Here is an 18,459-nt window from a genome sequence, read left to right as displayed (position 1 = left end):
TGACTGACTCACCTGGTACTTAAGACTTGAGTATTCCAACTACTTGATCCATATTGATGAAGGGGTCTGGAATATGCCACTGTGGCATAAACATTCTGAGTAGAAGACATTTGAGTTCCTGAAATCCTCTGCCTAAAAAGCAAAGCCTCCCAAAAGAACTCAATTGTCATAAATCCCCTCTCAGGGAGCAACCAGGGAAGATTATCTCCTCACTAGTGAAGACATGGTTGGCATGACACCTAGAGACTTTTCTCACAAAATGATTATAGTTACCATCCTTTTTAAGTCACGTGCTTCCACATAACTGCCCTTTCTACCCCCAACTTCTGCTATTAAGAAGTCATTTGTAAAAAAAAAAAAAAAAAAAAAAAAAAAGAAGTCATTTGTAAGTGTCTTTTACCCCTTTCCCCTCTCAAGATGATCTATAAGGCCCCAAATTCTAACTATCGCTTTAAGTCGCATTTTTGTGAACTCCCTCATACTAAGTCCATCTTTTTTTTGCCTGTCTTTTGTCAATCAGCAGGCTCCCAAACACAGAATCCAAGAGGGTAGATGAAGTTTTTCCTCCCCAACAATTCAAAACACTGCCAGCCACTTGTTCTTTTTCTAATTATGTACTTTCCCCCTTTTATGATTTCAAAATAATAATAAAACTCCTTTGGGAGCTACTTCTCAAATTCAATAGAGCCTAAGTTAGAATTGGTTAAGTGTTCTAATTAAAAAAATAACTTTTTTTAATGCTTATTTTTGAGAGAGAGTGTGAGCGGGGGAGGAGGAGAGAGAGAGAGGGAGACAGAATCCGAAGCAGGCTCCAGGCTCCAAGCTGTCAGCACAGAGCCCGACACGGGCTTAAACCCTCGGACCACACAGATCATGACCTGAACCAAAGTCGGATACCCAACCGACTGGCCACCCAGGCACCCCAAGTGTTCTAGTTTTTAATCTAATGATTGCATTTAAAAAGAACTGTAATGCTTGATTTCCAGAATTTCTCACTGTGGTCTCTTTAAAACCAGGGTGCTGGTTTTACAAATTCTGAAAACCTTAGTTTGGGTGCTTTTTGTTTAGAATTAACATCTTTTAGATGTTAACATCCATGTTTATGTGTAACTGAAAAACCGTGAATGTGACAAATTAATGCTTTTCGATCTTTATAATTGAGAATTGCATGGTAGATAGGAAATGTGTGAGTAGGGGAAGTAGATAATTTACCAGTAATTCTTTAAAGAAAACTTTGTTAGTGTGTGTAAACTGAACATGACTGCCTAATCAGAGGGCTGTTTAAGAATTGTTAAAATTCTAGTTTTTCTTTTTAAAAAAAATTTTTTTTAATGTTTATTTTTTAGACAGAGAGAGACAGAGCATGAACGGGGGAGGGTCAGAGAGAGAGGGAGACACAGAATCCGAAGCAGGTTCCAGGATCTGAGCTGTCAGCACAGAGCCCGACGCGGGGCTCGAACTCACAGACCGTGAGATCATGACCTGAGCCGAAGTTGGACTCTCAACTGACTGAGCCACCCAGGCGCCCCAAAATTCTAGTTTTTCTAAAAACTGATGTGACTTTTAATTCATGATGTTCTTGCTATCAGAAATTCAAAATGATTAAGCTTTGACCCTCTTGTATTTTTTTTTTTTTTTAGTTCTGCTGAAAAAAAAAAAGTTCAAAACTACAAAAAAAATTCTTCACTAGTGATGGAAACAACTATTAACATGGTTTAGACAGTGGTTCTCAACCCTGGATAGGTTTTTCAATGCTGATATCCTGGCCCCTGAAATTCTGATTTTATTAGTTTGGGTAGGACCTGGCATGGTTATTTTAAAAATATAAAGTGATTTGAACATGCAGCCAAGGTCGAGAACCACTATAGTAGATATTGTACTTTCAGCATGGAGCCTGACACAGGACTCGATCTCACCACCCTGAGATCATGGAGCTGAAATCAGGAGTCGGTCACTTAACTGACTGAGCCACCCCGTCACCCCTGTACTTTTAAAAATTACTTAAGTAATCTCTACACCCAACACAGCGCTCCAACTCACAGCTCTGACAAGAGGCACATGCTGTACTCACTGAGCCTGCCAGGTGCCCCTGTACTTTTTACTAAAGACACAAATTTCCTTTTCAGTTTATTTCTAATTGGCCAAGTTTTTACTCAGTTCACTAAATACTGATTTCAAATGTTTATTCTCCAAATTGGTTGTGCAACAAAGTCTCAAGCAAAGTGAATAAGCATCTTATTTATGACAGTGTTTTCAGCCACCTAATTAAAAGTATTATATAACTATTTGAAATTGAAACCGACAATATTTATAAAAACTTATCACAATTACAGCTTCCTAAACCATGAGCAGTTGTGGCTTCAACGATAAACCTGACAATGAGATTTGAGAATAGAACTCTTTCAATGATTCAATTAGCAAGTTCTGTATCATTTCAAATTCTTTATTATACATCATGGTTGCACAATTTGAGGCTGGTTAAATACAATTGGTTTTCAAAATTTCTTCAAATATTCCCTAATTACTACATGCAAGTGACCATGAAAATATTTGGCATTTTTAAATTTTGAAACTCTGAACAGGCACTTACATGAAGGAAAACATTACCATTCACAGAGAGCCACATTTAAAATAGATGCTCCAGCACATGGTACGTGGAACCTTTTGCCAGTAAAGAAGTTGGTTACTGACCATTTTATCAACAAAGTGCCACAGTAGTAAACAGGTTTAAAGAAATGTAATTTAGGTTACTTAGCTTACTCATAAGGTAAGGTTAACTGACAAGACTTGCGCTGAAGTGTATAAAAAAATATTGGTACAAAAACCAGTGAACCCTATGTGAAAGTAGTTTCACACAGCAGGCTTCATTTTAGTTCCTACGCCCCACATTTAGTGTATCTGAGCTCAGACCCCATGCATATGAACAGATGACTGAAACCTTCTTTTTGGAGACTTCGAACTAATGACTTGAATTTAGTGTTAACAAAATTTAAACAGAGTGGGTGAAGTTTAAATCTGAGATTGAACTAGCCAAAGTCCCAGCTTACCGAATATGAAATTGTCCAGATCTAGATAACTACATGCTTCACAGGTCCTCCTGAGTTCCCTATCCTCAAATTTTCCCCTAGCAAGGGAAGAGAATATTTGTGAAGGCAAGAATATTCTATTTGTATATATGTGGTAAAAAGATGCCTTAAATTAAAAAAAAATTCAGAGTATTTACGGAAAAATTATATAGTTCTAACAAACTTTAAAATGCCAACACAGAGTCAACTCAACATTGCAGAATACATACAGTGGTAGCTGCTGGATGGCAGAGGCAAAAATAGTTACTTAATATGGCGAAAGAGAAAGAGAAAGAGAAAGGGAAAGGGAAAGGGAAAGGGAAAGGGAAAGGGAAAGGGAAAGAGAAAGAGAAAGAGAAAGAGAAAGAGAAAGAGAAAGAGAAAGAGAAAGAGAAAGAGAAAAAGAGAAAGAGAAAGAAAAGAAAAAGAGGAAAAAAAGAAAGCGAAAGGAAGAAGGAAGGGAGGAAGGCGGGGGAGGGGGATAAGGTGGGGAGAGAAATAGGAAGAAAGGGAGGAAGGGCGGACGGTGAAGGAAGGAAGGAAGGAAGGAAGGAAGGAAGGAAGGAAGGAAGGAAGGAAGGGAAGGGAAGGAAGGAAGGAGGCAGGCAAGCAGGCTTCGGGGAGATGCCACATAATCTCTTGGGAAATAAGTTTAACATTCACACCACAGAAGGCTTCAAAGAGGATACAATTCAGGAAGCCATGGAATAGTAGACTAAGAAGCACCTATGGTGAAACACTCCATATGCCTTTCCCAAACACACATGTAGAAACATAAATGTAGTTCTCAAAAATACTGAGACGCCATGTTTTAAATCTTTGCAGGATGTAAGGTCCACTCAATTTTTCTATTTTTATTTGAACACAAAATATTTAATTTTTTGCATGTAGAGAATAAGAGGTAATTATTAGCATGAAAAAGGAGAAAGTATTTATAATCAACATTACGAAGAAAGCAAATTACAAATACCAGCCTACTCACGTGAAAATCTTTAATGTTTATGTTGATGCATATCTGAGTGCTTATAATCAAATCAAAGTGTGCAGTAAAAAAAAAAAGAAAAAGAAAAAAAATGGCAGCTTAAGAAAGTTCCAGTGTTTCAAAGAAAGCGCTTTTTTTTAATGTATATACATGAAGAAAATTTAGTTGTATCATAAAATAAATGCAGCACTGTAAGATAAAGGAAGACTATTATAAATGGAGTTTTGGCCTTTCCCCCCCTACAAGCTGCAACCATCTTTAACCTGCTGAACGTAACCTCAATGGATATAGGAGTTTTTTTGTTTTTCTTTTTTTCTCCTATTCAGTTCACATTTCAGGCTGTTCAGCAGATGCCTGGGAGTCTGGTGATTCAAATCGCTGGTGAAAGTTTGTTCTCTGTTTCCTCAATTTTTCAGGAGCTTTTCTCCATAAAATGATCTCCTAGTAAAACAAATGCAAGACATCGACAAATTAATATTCTCATATTATGCCTTAAGTTTTCACGATGGAAATAATGCCATTTCAATATTTACTGTAACAAAATTAATTTTTCTCCCAACAAAAGCTGTTCTCTTTGCTGAGTGACCTACTTTCTTCCAATTCTAATCTCGGACCACTCCTTCTGCCAATCCTCCCCCCCCCCCCCCCCCACCATCAGCACCTATGCACACCACCACCCCCAATCCAGAGCACCACAGCACAAAGTTCTAGCTATTACTGCTTTAAATAATTCCTAAAATCTACCCTTTGGTTTGCTATCACTTGCCTTTATCCAAGTTCAAACCCTGTCACTTCAACCTTAGACACTTAAAAGAGCTTCTGGGTAGATGGCTCTGCCTCCAGTGCCTGAGGCCCCTTTCTAGCCCATCCTTCCAATCACGACTAGATTCGTCTAAAACACTGCTTGGATTGCACTTCAGGAGTTCTCAGCACCTCTAGGATAAATCTCCAACCAGCATTCAAGGTCCTTCTTAACCTTTATCCAACCTTTGCCAACATCACTCCCCCCACCAGCCAAAATGAGTTAGCTCTCTGCTCCCAATGCACTCCAAATAAACCTGCCCTACAACTTCTATATGTTTTTCAAATACTCATTCCTCTGCCTATTTAATCTTACCCTAACCAATACATCCTGAGTCTCTTTTAAATTCCTAAAATTCAAAAAAATCCTATAATTATTTGCTTCATAAAGTCATGACAGGCTGTTTATGTTGGTTACCAAACATCCAAGTGAATGCCCAAGGGAAGCAAGGTACTTATTCCATAGGGCTACACATGCAACATTTTGGAAACTGTAAAGTTTATATAATCCATCTTGACTTACAAATTACCTATGTTTAATTATACAGCATTACGGCAGTATCAATGCAAAAGGTTTTCTCTCTTCTAAATTATTGTCAAACTATTATTTAAGTTTTTTGTTAGTTAATTTAGGGGTATATCTAGGTGGCTCAGTCGGTTAAAAGCTGACTCTTGGTTTCATTTCAGGTCATAATCTCACAGTTTCTTGAGTTCAAGCCCCACATCGGGCTCTGCACTGACAGTGTGGAGCCTGCTTGGGATTCTCTCTCTGTCCCTCCCCTGCTCATGCTGTCTCTGCCTCTCAAAATAAATAAGTAAATAAACTGTAAAAAATTTTTTAATTATATAATTTTTCTTTTTCTGCACATATGCAATGTGAGGACCTTGAAGACAAAGTATAAAAAGTAGTTTTTGTATTCTTCACCATACTCAGCCAGAATGATTTCCTTTTTAACTTTATTTATTTTGAGAGAGAACGCGCATGCACACACATGTTCAAGGTAGGGAAGGGCAGAGAGAGAGGGAGACAGAATCCCAAGCAGGCTCCATGCTGTCAGTACAGAGCCCAACTCAGAGCTTGATCCCAAAAACTGTGAAACTACGACCTCAGCTGAAATCAAGAGTCAGAGGCTTAACCGACTGAGCCACCCAGGCGCCCCAGCACAGAATAATTTCTAATTTAGTTTTGAATGCTCAACTGACACTCAAGTATTTATTAATCTCATTCAGAATACAAAAGACCATTCCAATCACAATCTTCACTGAAAATTCACCAAAGGCTTGCAATTGATCTTCAAATGAGAACAAGTTTTATGGTAAACATTATATATAAAAAAAATTATTAGATTTGGGTCATCTCAAGTACATTTACAACAAAATGGAAACCCAGAATCCATCAAGTTAATGCAATCATTCAAAGTGATAATGCAATCATTCAAAGCAAGTGATTTCCATTCAAAGCAATGGAAATCTACATTTTTTGATAAAGGAAAGATATTCAAGACACTATTCAGTGAAAAAGCAAATTAAAGAACAACACACATAATATGGTCTAAATACACATATACAAATTTATCTGGAAAACTTTGTTGACCTTTACTTCATTCTGTTCTTTACTGCCTGACTTTTTTTGTTTAACAAACAATAGGTCTTTTATAAGAAAGTTATAAGAAAATACAAAACCTTGGGAATGCAAGCTTGTGCAGCCACTCTGGAAAACAGTATGGAGGTTCCTCAAAAAACTAAAAATAGAACTACCCTACGACCCAGCAATTGCACTACTAGGCATTTATCCATGGAACACAGGTGTGCTGTTTCGAAGGGACACATGCACTCTCATGTTTATAGACGCGCTATCAACAATAGCCAAAGTATGGAAAGAGCCCAAATGTCCATCGATGGATGAATGGATAAAGAAGATGTGGTATATATATATACAATGGAGTAGTACTCGGCAATCAAAAAGAATGAAATCTTGCCATTTGCAACTATGTGGATGGAACTGGAGGGTATTATGCTAAGTGAAATTAGTCAGAGAAAGACAAAAATCCTATGACTTCACTCATATGAGGACTTTAAGAGACAAAACAGATGAACATAAGGGAAGGGAAACAAAAATATAAAAACAGGGAGGGGGACAAAACAGAAGAGACTCAAAAATATGGAGAACAAACTGAGGGTTACAGGAGGGATTGTGGGAGGGGGGAAGGGCTAAATGGGCAAGAGGCACTAAGGAATCTACTCCTGAAATCAGTGTTGCACTATATGCTAACTAATTTGGATATAAATTTAAAAAAATAAAAAATAAAACAAGTTAAAACAAAAAAAATACAAAACTTCCAAGAGAAAAATAAAAACGCTGCCAAATGATAGCCCACTCTGGTGTTCTGCAGAATGACAGGGAACAAATCTATCCCAACACTATTCCACTCACACTTGCTTTCCTAGCATATTCATAGAAACCCCCACTTGCTCAGTACTATAAAGCATAGAAAAGTGAGTACTTTCCAGGTGTTTCTAGAACTGCCATAGAACAAAACATCAGCCTGGGTTGTGCCATACCTGCTGCTTGAAATACCTTCTGTCTTCCTCATCAACAAGGACTAGATTCAAGAAGTACCTTACTGAAAATTTTTTGTTCACATCTCTCATTGTTGGAGTTGGGTCATATCCCGCTAAAAATAATCTTATTGGAATTGATTCACCTGAAAGAAAAGCAATTTCCATTTAATTCTAAAGAAGCATTATAAAGAAGACACTAACACTTTAGCTCTTCATGAGACGGCAGCATAACAGAAAACTTTAAACCAGGGTTTCTCAGACTTAGCACTACTGACATTTTGGGCCCAATTATTCCCTGTTGTGGGTGAGGTCCTGTGCACCATAGGAGTTTAAGCATCATCCCTGGCCTCCACTCACTAGATGTCAGCAGCACTCCCCAAGTGTGGCAACCAAAAATAACTCCGGACAACAGCAAATGTCCTAAGGGGGGGGGGGGGGGGGGGGGGGGGGGGGGAAGCAAAACTATGCAAGATGAGAACCACTGCTCTGCAGTTGGAATACTGGATTCAGATCCCAGTTCTACAACCTACTGGCTGTGGGACGTTGGCCAAGTCACTTAACCATTCTGTTTCAAGTTCCTCATCTGTGAAATGTAGAATACCAGTAATACCCATCTTGTAGAGACTTTGTAAGGACCATATGAGTTAATATATGTAAAAAGCTTAGAATGGTACCAACAGATATGTCCTATTTTAGTAGTTTTGTTATTCTTTCATGAAGTTTACCATAATTTCTAACCACGTGTATAATTTCTTTAATACGTATTAACTAATTCATCCAAAACAACAAATGCGTTCAGAATGAGGATTGGTCATTCATTACCAAAAAGACTACTATTCGGATTCTCAAAGTTTCTCCTTTCCTAAGGGTAACTATTTGCATATTCTGTTAAGTCCTTTTTATGTAATACTTTTCTTGTGCACATCTATTTCCTGAAAGATATATGACCTATTACTTTACATAAAAATTTGTGGCTGCTGAAATTTTACAAAATAATGTTGCATCACAGAAGTGCACACACACAGGTCTTGAAGCTAGAAAGGCCTGGGCTCTAACTCCAACTCTGCAATAATTAGCTATTGAAGGAAACCAAATTATTGCACCACAAAATCTACCTCTTGGACATAAAATTATTTTGAACTGCAGGCAATTAGGAAGCAGCAAAAAGCAGAAAAGGCTCCCCATTTTCTGCCTAAAGGCAGGATATAAATTCTCCTTTTAATGAAGACAGAGTCTTACCAGCCCAGGGATGGCTGATAAAGAATCCACAAACAAACCTTACTCCATTAGTTTCCTCCCATATATTTACCTTCCCACAGTCTGCCCTACCTTTGGAAGCCTAAAATTGCTCTGCTTTCCTTTGTCTGGTCATCTCTCCAAATTTATTGTTCTTTTGAAGATGTTACATAAGCTGAAATTTTAAGCCACTGTTTTTTTTTTTTTTAATTTTTTTTTAGTGTTTATTTTATTTTTGAAAGAGAGAGAGAAAGAATGCAAGCAGGGGAGGGGCAGAGAGAGAGACACACACAGAATCCGAAGCAGGCTCCAGGCTCTGAGCTGTCAGCACAGAGCCCCATGCAGGGATCACGAACTCACGAACCATGAGATCATGACCTGAGCCAAAGTTGGACGCTTAACCAACTGAGCCACCCAGGCGCCCTGCCACTGTTTTGAGCTATTTGTGTTGAGGTTTCTCCTTTATGATGTCCACTGCATCCATTAGTAAACTTTTTTTTTTTCCGTTATTTATCTGTCTCTCTGCTAAAGGGTCCCAGCTGAAAATCTAAGATGGGTAAAGTTCTGCTTCCCCTACACCATATCACCTTTAACAAGTTTTTTAAAGCTCTTTGCATCTCAGCTTCATCTGTGGAATAAGGAATACCATCACCTAACTTAAAGGAAACATTATACCATCACCTAACTTAAAGGAAACATTAGAGCACCTCAGAGTATAATGCCTCATTTACAGTTGGCACTCAGTAAATGAAAGCTACTTTTTTTTAAGTAATTACTAACAGAGTGAGAAAAAAACAAAGACATAAATTTAAAATGATAAATCCTAGGGCACCTGGCTGGCTCGGTTGGTGGAGCATGCTACTCTTGATCCTGGGGCTGGTAAGTAAGTTCAAGCCCCATGTTGGGTGTAGAGATTACTTTAAAAAATAAAAATCTTAAAAAAATAAAATGATAAATACTGGCTTCATTATCTTGGATACTGAAGATAATAATGGAACTGCTAGTTTTCTTGGATACTATAAGGACTACAAAATCCCACAGAAAACCCCACAGAAATTAATGCTCAGCTATACTGTAACTTGTATTTAATGAGTAAAAAAAAGACAAACTACTCTAATAGAAGACAATCAAAATATTACAAATTCAGAACTAGAGAATATATAAATGTCTCTTCTAAATACTAAATTTAAACTTAGTAAAAAAAATCAAACCTTATTTCGGACCAGGAAATATCATTACAGTCATTCAGTATCTATACAAAGATGACCTTAAAAACAGTATTTTAAGAATCGTTTTAAAAATTCATAAATACTTCTATACTAAAAATTTTCAAACTAAATACTTTCAAACTAAACTTCCATGAACACTATCTGCACTACCTATCACAAAAAGTAGTACATGGAAAGTATGTTATCTTACCTTTTACTGGTGCACCATCCATTATTTCATATTTAGCAATTGTTTCTGTTTCTGTGGTGGTACTGGGTCCTAGCACAATAATGTAAATGACATTACGTTAACTATTTCCAGAATATAATTTCCAGCCTTATAACTTCTTATTTTCCAGCTACATTGAGTATTAATTTATCTTCCCATTTTGTGAAAATGTAATTCATTCTTTTCTATTTCTCCACGTACATTTATTTAATCTACTTATCACTCAACTGAATGATTCACTCCCTTCTTCCCAAACACATAGTTCAGAAAGAATATTCTTCATAGAGTTCCTTCAATCACTTCTAGTATCTACCAAAATAGAAACTAACAATGCACATCAGAAATAACCACTGACATGCTAGTTTTCTCTGCAACATCCAAATTGTTTTCTTTCATAACACAGAGAAAACATCAAACTGAGTACCTGACTGACATAGTTCTTTTAAATTTGGGTATTTATCTTCTAAGAGATTATTTGATCCCAGAGATTTTTAAAAAGTCAACGAAACGGTAAGTGAAAAAAGTATACGAAAGCATATATTAATGATCCCATTGTTCTAAAATACCCACAATATGCAGGCTACATCTTCTGAATAATGAGTACAGATTATTTTTTATTTAAACTTTTATAGAATCAGACAATTTTTATAACCAGAAAAAGTATTTAAATAATTTCTTTTTAAACAAAAAGGAACCCAACACTTTATTTTAATATCTTTAAATCACTTAAACTTTTATTAGTAGGTGAAAATGGAGATTCAGATATCACAGATGTTTCTAATTATGACTACAATTATAAATTCTTAAAAAGTGTCGCCTAGGGGCACCTGGGTGGCTCAGGTGATTAAGCATCCGACTCTGGATTTCAGCTCAGGTCATGATCTCACAGTTCTGGGAATCGAGCCACATGTCAGGCTCTGCGCTGACAGCACAGAGCCTGCTTGGGGTTTTCTCTCTCTCCCTCTCTCTGCCCCTCCTCTTCTCACATGCTCTCTCTCTCAAAATAAATAAATAAACTTACAAAACAAAGTGCTGCCTAAAATTATTTTCAGCAAAAATCCAACAAAGGAGACAAATCTATACACTAATTAAAATTAAAGAGCAGTTATAAATAATTCTGGGGCAACTGGTCAGCCATCTGGAAAAAACTAAAGTTGGATCCATACCTCGTATCTTAATCAAGACAAATTCCAAAGAAATTAAAAATTTAAACAAAATGCCCAAACTATATTATTTTAGGAGAATCAAACACAATTATTTTCAGAACCTCAGTGTGAAAAAGGCCTTTCTGTGGCATAAAACCTAGAGTCTATAAAAGGAAAAACTGGTAAATCTGACTACACAAACATCAAAAATCTCTACATGGCAAAAACCATCATAACCAAGACAAACTGGGAAAAGTTTTGCTGCTTTTAATACAGAAAAAAAAAAAAAAAGCTGATTTCCCTAATATATACAGAGTTTCTACAAATCAGTAAGAGACTAATAATAATAGAGGTGGAGCAAAGGATATGGATAGGCAGTGTATATAGAAAAGAAATAGCTTTTACACACAGGAAAAGATGCTCACCTTCATTCAGAATGACAAAACTAAAACTACAATGGGGAACCTTCTTCCCCTACCCATTATATCAGCTAAAAATTTTACAATGTTGTGTTGGTAAGAACAGGAGGAAAGAGGCACTTTTCTACATTCCTTGCTGGAATGTAGAACCCCTAAGGAAGACAAACTGGTAATATGTATCAAAATCACAAATGAATACACCCTCTGAAATAACAATTCGACTTTTAAGATTTTTATCTTGCACACACACTTGCACACATGTAAAATGACATTATTAAGTAAAGGAAATGACTGGAAACAACCTGTAGCAGACCAATTAAGTTCTATATATCCATAGAAAGAATACTATAAAAAAGATGAGGAAATATTCTATCCAGTGATATGGAGAGATCTCTAAAATATACTGTTAGGTGAAAAAGCAAAGCATGTATTGTACATAAACATTTAACTAAAAGCAGGGGGAGGGTATAATATAGAGGCACTTATTGTATATGTATAAATATCTAGAAGCATTTTAAAACTTATATGACCTATGAGCTGAAGTACACAGACACTTTTTACTGTATAGTAAAACTTTTTACACTTTATTTTTGAAATGTGTGAATTTATAACCTAATTTTGATGCTTTTTAAAATATTTATAAAAATTAATTTCTAAAAGGCATGATTATTAAACAATACTAAGTATCAAAATTTGTATCCAATGTGTATATTTACTGTGTTTAAACAATATTTTAAGATTTTTAAATTTCAACTAAAACAGGAATTTTAATTCAAATATTTTTTTTGACTTACCAATTCCTGTGATCTCTTTTTTGATCAGTTGCAACTCCATATGTTGGATTTTTATTCTTACTAATAAAAAGTAAATTTTCCCAACAATCACATCCTTTAAATGATACCTTTGGGGAAAGAATATACCTCATTTACTAAATATCAGTTTAAAAAACAAACAAAAAGAATGAAATATGTCCTGAAAGGCTTTAGCAGACATCTTTAGGATAGTAACTATTTAAGAATACCATTTTGGGGGCGCCTGGGTGGCTCAGTCGGTTGAGTGTCCGATTTCAGCTCCATGAGTTCAAGCCCGGCATCGGGCTCTGTGCTGACATCTCAGAGCCTGGAGCCTGCTTCAGATTCTGTGTCTCCCCCTTTCTCTGCCCCTCCCCTGCTCATGCTCTCTCTCTCAAAAGCAAAAAAAAAAAAATAAAATAATTTTTAAAAAAATAAAAAAAGAATACCATTTTGACTCTTCATATTATTTAATGTTCCTTTTTTACAAAAAAGTATTCATTATTTTACTATAAAATTAGAAATCGGGGTGCCTGGGTGGCTCAGTCGGTTAAGTGTCTGATTTCGGCTCAGGTCACGATCTCACAGTTCATGAGTTCAAGCCCCGCGTCAGGCTCTGTGCTGACAGCTCAGAGCCTGGAGCCTGCTTCAGATTCTGTGATTCCTTCTCTCTCTGCCCTTCCCTGACTGACGCTCTGTCTCTCAAAAAATAAATGTTAAAACAAAAAACAAAAAACAAAACAAAACAAAAAAACAGGAATCAAGCTTTTACTTGACTATCAATATACCTCAAAGGAAGAATTAGCCTAATTAACTGCAGGTCCTTTACTTAAGAGCTTAGTTTCCAAAGAACTTAAGCGCAAAAAATTAAAATTTTCATGCTTGCAATATTTATTTGGTGTATAATGATGTTTCTGAACATCAAAACTCTGCACAAGAGTTTAGTGTCCTTACTCTAAGTGCTAGAATAGCACAGTTAACAAAGCACTTGGCCATAAAGAGACTCCACAGGTTGAGTCTGCTGCTGTGATATCTAGTCATCAAAGACCTTTCCCAAGTATTCTGAAATAATGTGGTAATAAACCTAGAAATTACTACAATACCCAGAGGGCTTTTTAACCTTCCCCCAGGTATGGATCTCAAAATAATTTCCCAGGAATTGATCAACGTAATTATGTCAGGCTGAAGGGAGGCTTCCAGTGACAAGCTTTTAGGTCCTAAACAATTTGATAATTTTATTAATAATATGATTTGAGACCCTGAAGGCATGTCTATATCACATTTTTAGTGATATACACTGGCGAGGGACAAGTAATAAAAGTCATTTAACAGAAGAGTACACAGGAAGGGGATAAAAGTATACATCCATTTCTTCAACAAATAAATTTTAGTGGAAAAAAAAACAAAAGAAATTTAAGAGTCAAACTACCAAATGAAATGTGTTTGGATACACTGGATTTGAACAAATCTTGTGTGGATACTGATTTGAACAAACCATGTGGGGGGAAAAGATATTTTATGAGACAATCAGGGAAATGTGAACACTGACTGGATATGGTATGGGTATTAGGAAACTATTAATATTTTTAGATATAACAGAATTACCGTTCTATTAAAAATGATACACAATTTTTATGGATGAAATTCCATGTCTGGAACTGGCTTTAATATAATCTATGAGGAGTGTGAGGGCTGGATACAGATAAAACAGACCTGACCATGTGTTCATAACTACTGGAGCTGGGCAATGGGTACCTGAGGATTCACTGCAGTGTCCATATACTCTGGTCTATGCTTAAATTATTCCATATTAGTTTAAAAAGGCATTCAACAATAAACAAAACAGAAGCCCATTTCTGTAAAAATGCAACATTATATAAATGTGCTATATACCTTCCCCTCCCCCATGGAAAGGTACACAAGAGAATATTAAATGTGATTAAGTGGGAAAAATAATAGGAGCTCCTGGGTGGCACAGTTGATTAAGCGTCCAACTCTTGATGTCAGCTCAGGTCATGATCTCACAGTTCGTGAGTTCAAGCCCCACATCAAGCTCTGCGCTGATGGTGCAGAGCTTGCTTGGGATTCTGTCTCTCCTTCTCTTCTGCCCCTCCCCAACTTGTGCTCGTTCTCGCATGTGTTCTCTCTCTCTCTCTCTCAAAAATAAACTTAAAAAAATATTTTTAAATAATAAAATAATGAGAAAAACATGATTGTTTTTTTACTTTTCTAACATTGCCAAAATTTTCAGTAATGAAAATGTATTGCTTAGGTGGACAGAAAAAGCATTTTTGTTTAGTTTTAAAAAGATAACTAGGGGGGCGCCTGGGTGGCTCAGTCGGTTAAGCGTCCAACTTCGGCTCGGGTCATGATCTCACGGTCCATGGGTTTGAGCCCCGCGTCGGGCTCTGGGCTGATGGCTCAGAGCCTGGAGCCTGCTTCCGATTCTGTGTCTCCCTCTCTCTCTGCCCCTCCCCCATTCATGCTCTGTCTCTCTGTGTCTCAAAAATAAATAAAAACATTAAAAAAAAAAAAAAAGATAACTAGGCTAAAGTTATATCAGCCCAGTCAGGTAAATTTTTACAGACATAAGGTATTAGTTGCCCTCTGAGATGGTAAGATCCTCTACAAAAATTGACGGGGGCACCTGGGTGGCTCAGTCAGTTGAGGATCCGACTGTTGATTTCAGCTCACATCAAGATCCCAGGGTCATGGGACTGAGCCCTGCATCAGGCTCCGCACTGAGTGTGGGAGCTGCTTGAGATTCTCTCTCTCTCCCTCTGCCCGCCTCCCCAACTTGTGCGCGCTCTCTCTCTCTCTCTCTCTCTCTCAAAAAACAAAAAACAAGCAGAGACCTATTAGGAATAGAATACAAAAGACACCTGCACTGAGTTAGAAGACGCCAAAAGTTTCTTTCTGTTCAGAGATTCTACTGGGCTGTTAACATCCGATTAATGTCAATTCTATCCTTACCCTGACCAATTTACAAAGACCTGAAAGGCTTGTTAATTTTCCCTGAACATTTAAGTTATCTGTTGTCAAAGGTACTTACTTTGATTTATTATACTCAAATTCTATGTGTAGACAATCTTCAATGCCCACTTCCATCTTAATAGAGTTGTTAACATCAGGATATGTGGCAAGCTGGTGAACAATAAGATCATATTCTTTTACCAAGTCCGTGAGTCTTCTTACTATTGTCACTTTAAGAAAATACCTATGAAGTTAAAGGAGAGGGTAAGTTAAATCTCCTACCATAAATTTCAGTGTCTTCAATAAGCAAACATTAACTGCAACTCAGCTTTCCTCCTTGCTGATCCTTTGGGATCAACTTCACTTACGAATTCAAATTTTTAAATGCCCCCATCAAAAAAATACAAACAACAATTTTAAGAATAGTGTACATACTTTTTTACACGCATTTGAAGTGCTATGGTCACACCTACTTGGGGAAATCTCTCTTCAGCACTTCTTAACCATATACTAAATGGGATTTGTTGGGAAACTAATGGATTTTGAGGTAATTCTGTTTACCAGACAAAGAAAGTACCTAGGGGATGATTCATACAAAAAAAGTATATGACTAAACCAAACTTCTCGTGACGGGGTTCTCTAAATCTATGATAGAAGACTATCGTTACCTCAGATGAGCATTAGCTAGACAAAACAAAATATTTGGCAGAATTCCTAAAAATCTAAAGCCTTTCAGTCCAGAATTGTAATGAGAAGTTCTAAGGAGTCATTCAACAGTAGCCATTACTTTCTGTTTTTGACACTATCTATACCGTTGCTAATACGCATTCATACCTCAAGCGGACATTGGCACCGATGTAAGATTCATATGGCTTTTCAACTTGCATAAATTCAAAATCATAACTTCTGCTCTGAGTCAATTCTCCAGGCAAGGCTAGTTCTTTCACCAGGTTTACAAATTCGTGAGTATTACTCTTGTCATTGAAAAGTTCTAAGAAATTTGAAAAAGCAAAAACGACCAATTACATTTAATATGTTTCATTAAAACTCAAACTTCTACCTCCAAAGCAAATCATTTTTACCAAAATAATTAGTTGGATTTGTCTCTAATACACTAGAGCTATGATATAAATTCCATTATTCCCTTCATTATGCTCCACCTAGGCATAAAAAAATTCAAGCAGCACGGCACAATGAAAATTTCTATTATTAATAACGTATTCATCCCTTTAATGTAGTTAGAGTTTGCCCAATATGAAGCTGTTTTAATAGACACATTTCCGGCAATTATTTGAACCTCCTCCCCTCAAGGCAGAAAGCATTTATTGTTTTGCTTTAGTTAGGCAAATATATTACCTTGATAAAACTACAATATACAAATACAAAAAACGTTTCAACTATCAGTGAATTACTAAAATTTGCCCCCTCAAATATAATCTCGTCTGGAATAGATACAGAAACAAGTATCTACCCATTCCAATTTTGACACTTTAAAAATGTATAGTAAAAGTTAGAAAGCTAGATTTAAAACCCAGCTATGTATACTGTATTAGAAAGACCCATTTTCTTTTCTCTTTTCTGAATCTGTAGTAGCAAAAGATTTATAGAGTTTAACTCCTACTAAATCAAGAATGCCTCTGAAATACATATATGGAAATATTTATGGAAGCTGATCTAAGTCAAGAAGAAATTACATCCCTCCTTTTCACATGGAATCTTCTGACAGGTGAGTCTGGCTACAGGCACACACTAGGTTAGGAAGACAAATGGCATGGGTAATTAGAAAGTGAAGGATGAAAGTGACACTGGAAATTGTAAAGCTGGTGAAAGATGCAGGCAGATGGAAATTCCAGTGAGTCAACTAATTTTACTTGAATTATTTCTCAAGGCTGGTAGCTCACATAACTCCTTTCATTTTTAGTAACTAAGTTTAATAACAAATAAAGGCAGGTTGAGTCAAGTATCATTTAATACAATACAAAGAAACCTGTTTTAATGTTTACAAAATAAATCCTCTTTTATTATGCAAAATCAATTCCTTCCTTCCACAAAGCTAAGCTCTAATTCACGCATGTAAGTGCCAAATCCAACCCTCTTCAAACTCAGTTATCATTTAAAAAAAAAAAAAAAAAGTAATACTATTTTAAAACTCACCAATTTGACCTACAAATTCAATTCTAATTCCTTGGTGCTCTAGCCTCTTTCCAGGTTGCTTAAAGGCTAGGTTTACCTGCCAAAACATGAAATTATAAAAGATGTTAACAATCCTTTGAGTGGGCCTACCAATAGATTCCTTCCAGATGAATGCAATATATAAGCCCTTCAGGTATTCATTTCTGAAGTTTGAGACACCACCACATACCTAGATCATGATGACTTTATAGCAGTAGAGAAGGTATAACTTATACAATCACTTAGACATAAATTTAAAAGCACCTGCTTTGTTAGGAAGGAATCCTTTATAAGCTGGAGAACTATACTCAAATCAAAAACAGGGAAAACTTTCAACTATTCAAATGTGTTTTCCAGTCAAATAGTTAAACAATTCTACACAATAGCATTTTAATGTAAGGTAATCACTAATTCCAAGAATTTACTTAAAAAGATCATTTTCAGCTCTTAGTAACCAAAAATATAGTTATAATTCCTAACCTTAAAAGCCATGTTTATTGCCCCTGAATCTGCTACTCACCCTAAAAACAGAATTTCTAAAGATTTAAATTTTGAGTATGATTTATCTCACATATTTTTTAAGTAAAATATATAATCTTTAAATTCCTAAATTCACATCTGCCAAATGGAAAACTTAATTTTATAAATTTTTAATTTGAATTGACAAAATATCTGTAAAGTACATACATATTAAGAAAATTTTTTCCAAACATTAAAGGATTAGCTAACATATAAAAAAGCCTACTTCCAGATGTATTCTTTACTATAAAAAATATTAATATGACTCAAAAAAGCATTTTTAATAATGCTTCTCAAAAGATAACAGTAATCAAGGGTCAATAAAAGCAGAGGTCCAATTACTTCTGTTTGAAAACT

The 18,459-nt window shown here is 36.1% G+C and overlaps 1 protein-coding gene across 2 annotated transcripts in view; it reads right to left on the bottom strand.

Annotated features, from left to right (window-relative positions):
• Positions 1-4,163: 4,163 nt before the first annotated feature.
• VPS26A (VPS26, retromer complex component A) overlaps positions 4,164-18,459 on the bottom strand; it is a 31,213-nt gene continuing 16,917 nt past the window's right edge. For both annotated transcript variants that reach the window (XM_042908167.1, XM_042908166.1), the window contains exons 3-9: positions 17,566-17,641; positions 16,246-16,402; positions 15,491-15,655; positions 12,442-12,548; positions 10,066-10,134; positions 7,411-7,553; positions 4,164-4,488 (exon numbers count right to left, since the gene is read on the bottom strand). In XM_042908167.1, the coding sequence (XP_042764101.1) occupies positions 4,375-4,488; positions 7,411-7,553; positions 10,066-10,134; positions 12,442-12,548; positions 15,491-15,655; positions 16,246-16,402; positions 17,566-17,641 (831 nt within the window). In that variant the 3' untranslated portion in view covers positions 4,164-4,374. The remainder of the gene's footprint in view (positions 4,489-7,410; positions 7,554-10,065; positions 10,135-12,441; positions 12,549-15,490; positions 15,656-16,245; positions 16,403-17,565; positions 17,642-18,459) is intronic.

Source organism: Panthera leo, chromosome D2 (assembly GCF_018350215.1).
Source record: "Panthera leo isolate Ple1 chromosome D2, P.leo_Ple1_pat1.1, whole genome shotgun sequence".
NCBI classification, from domain to species: domain Eukaryota; kingdom Metazoa; phylum Chordata; class Mammalia; order Carnivora; family Felidae; genus Panthera; species Panthera leo.
Note: the sequence above shows the minus strand (reverse complement) of the source record. Positions and strands in the feature narration are given on the sequence as shown.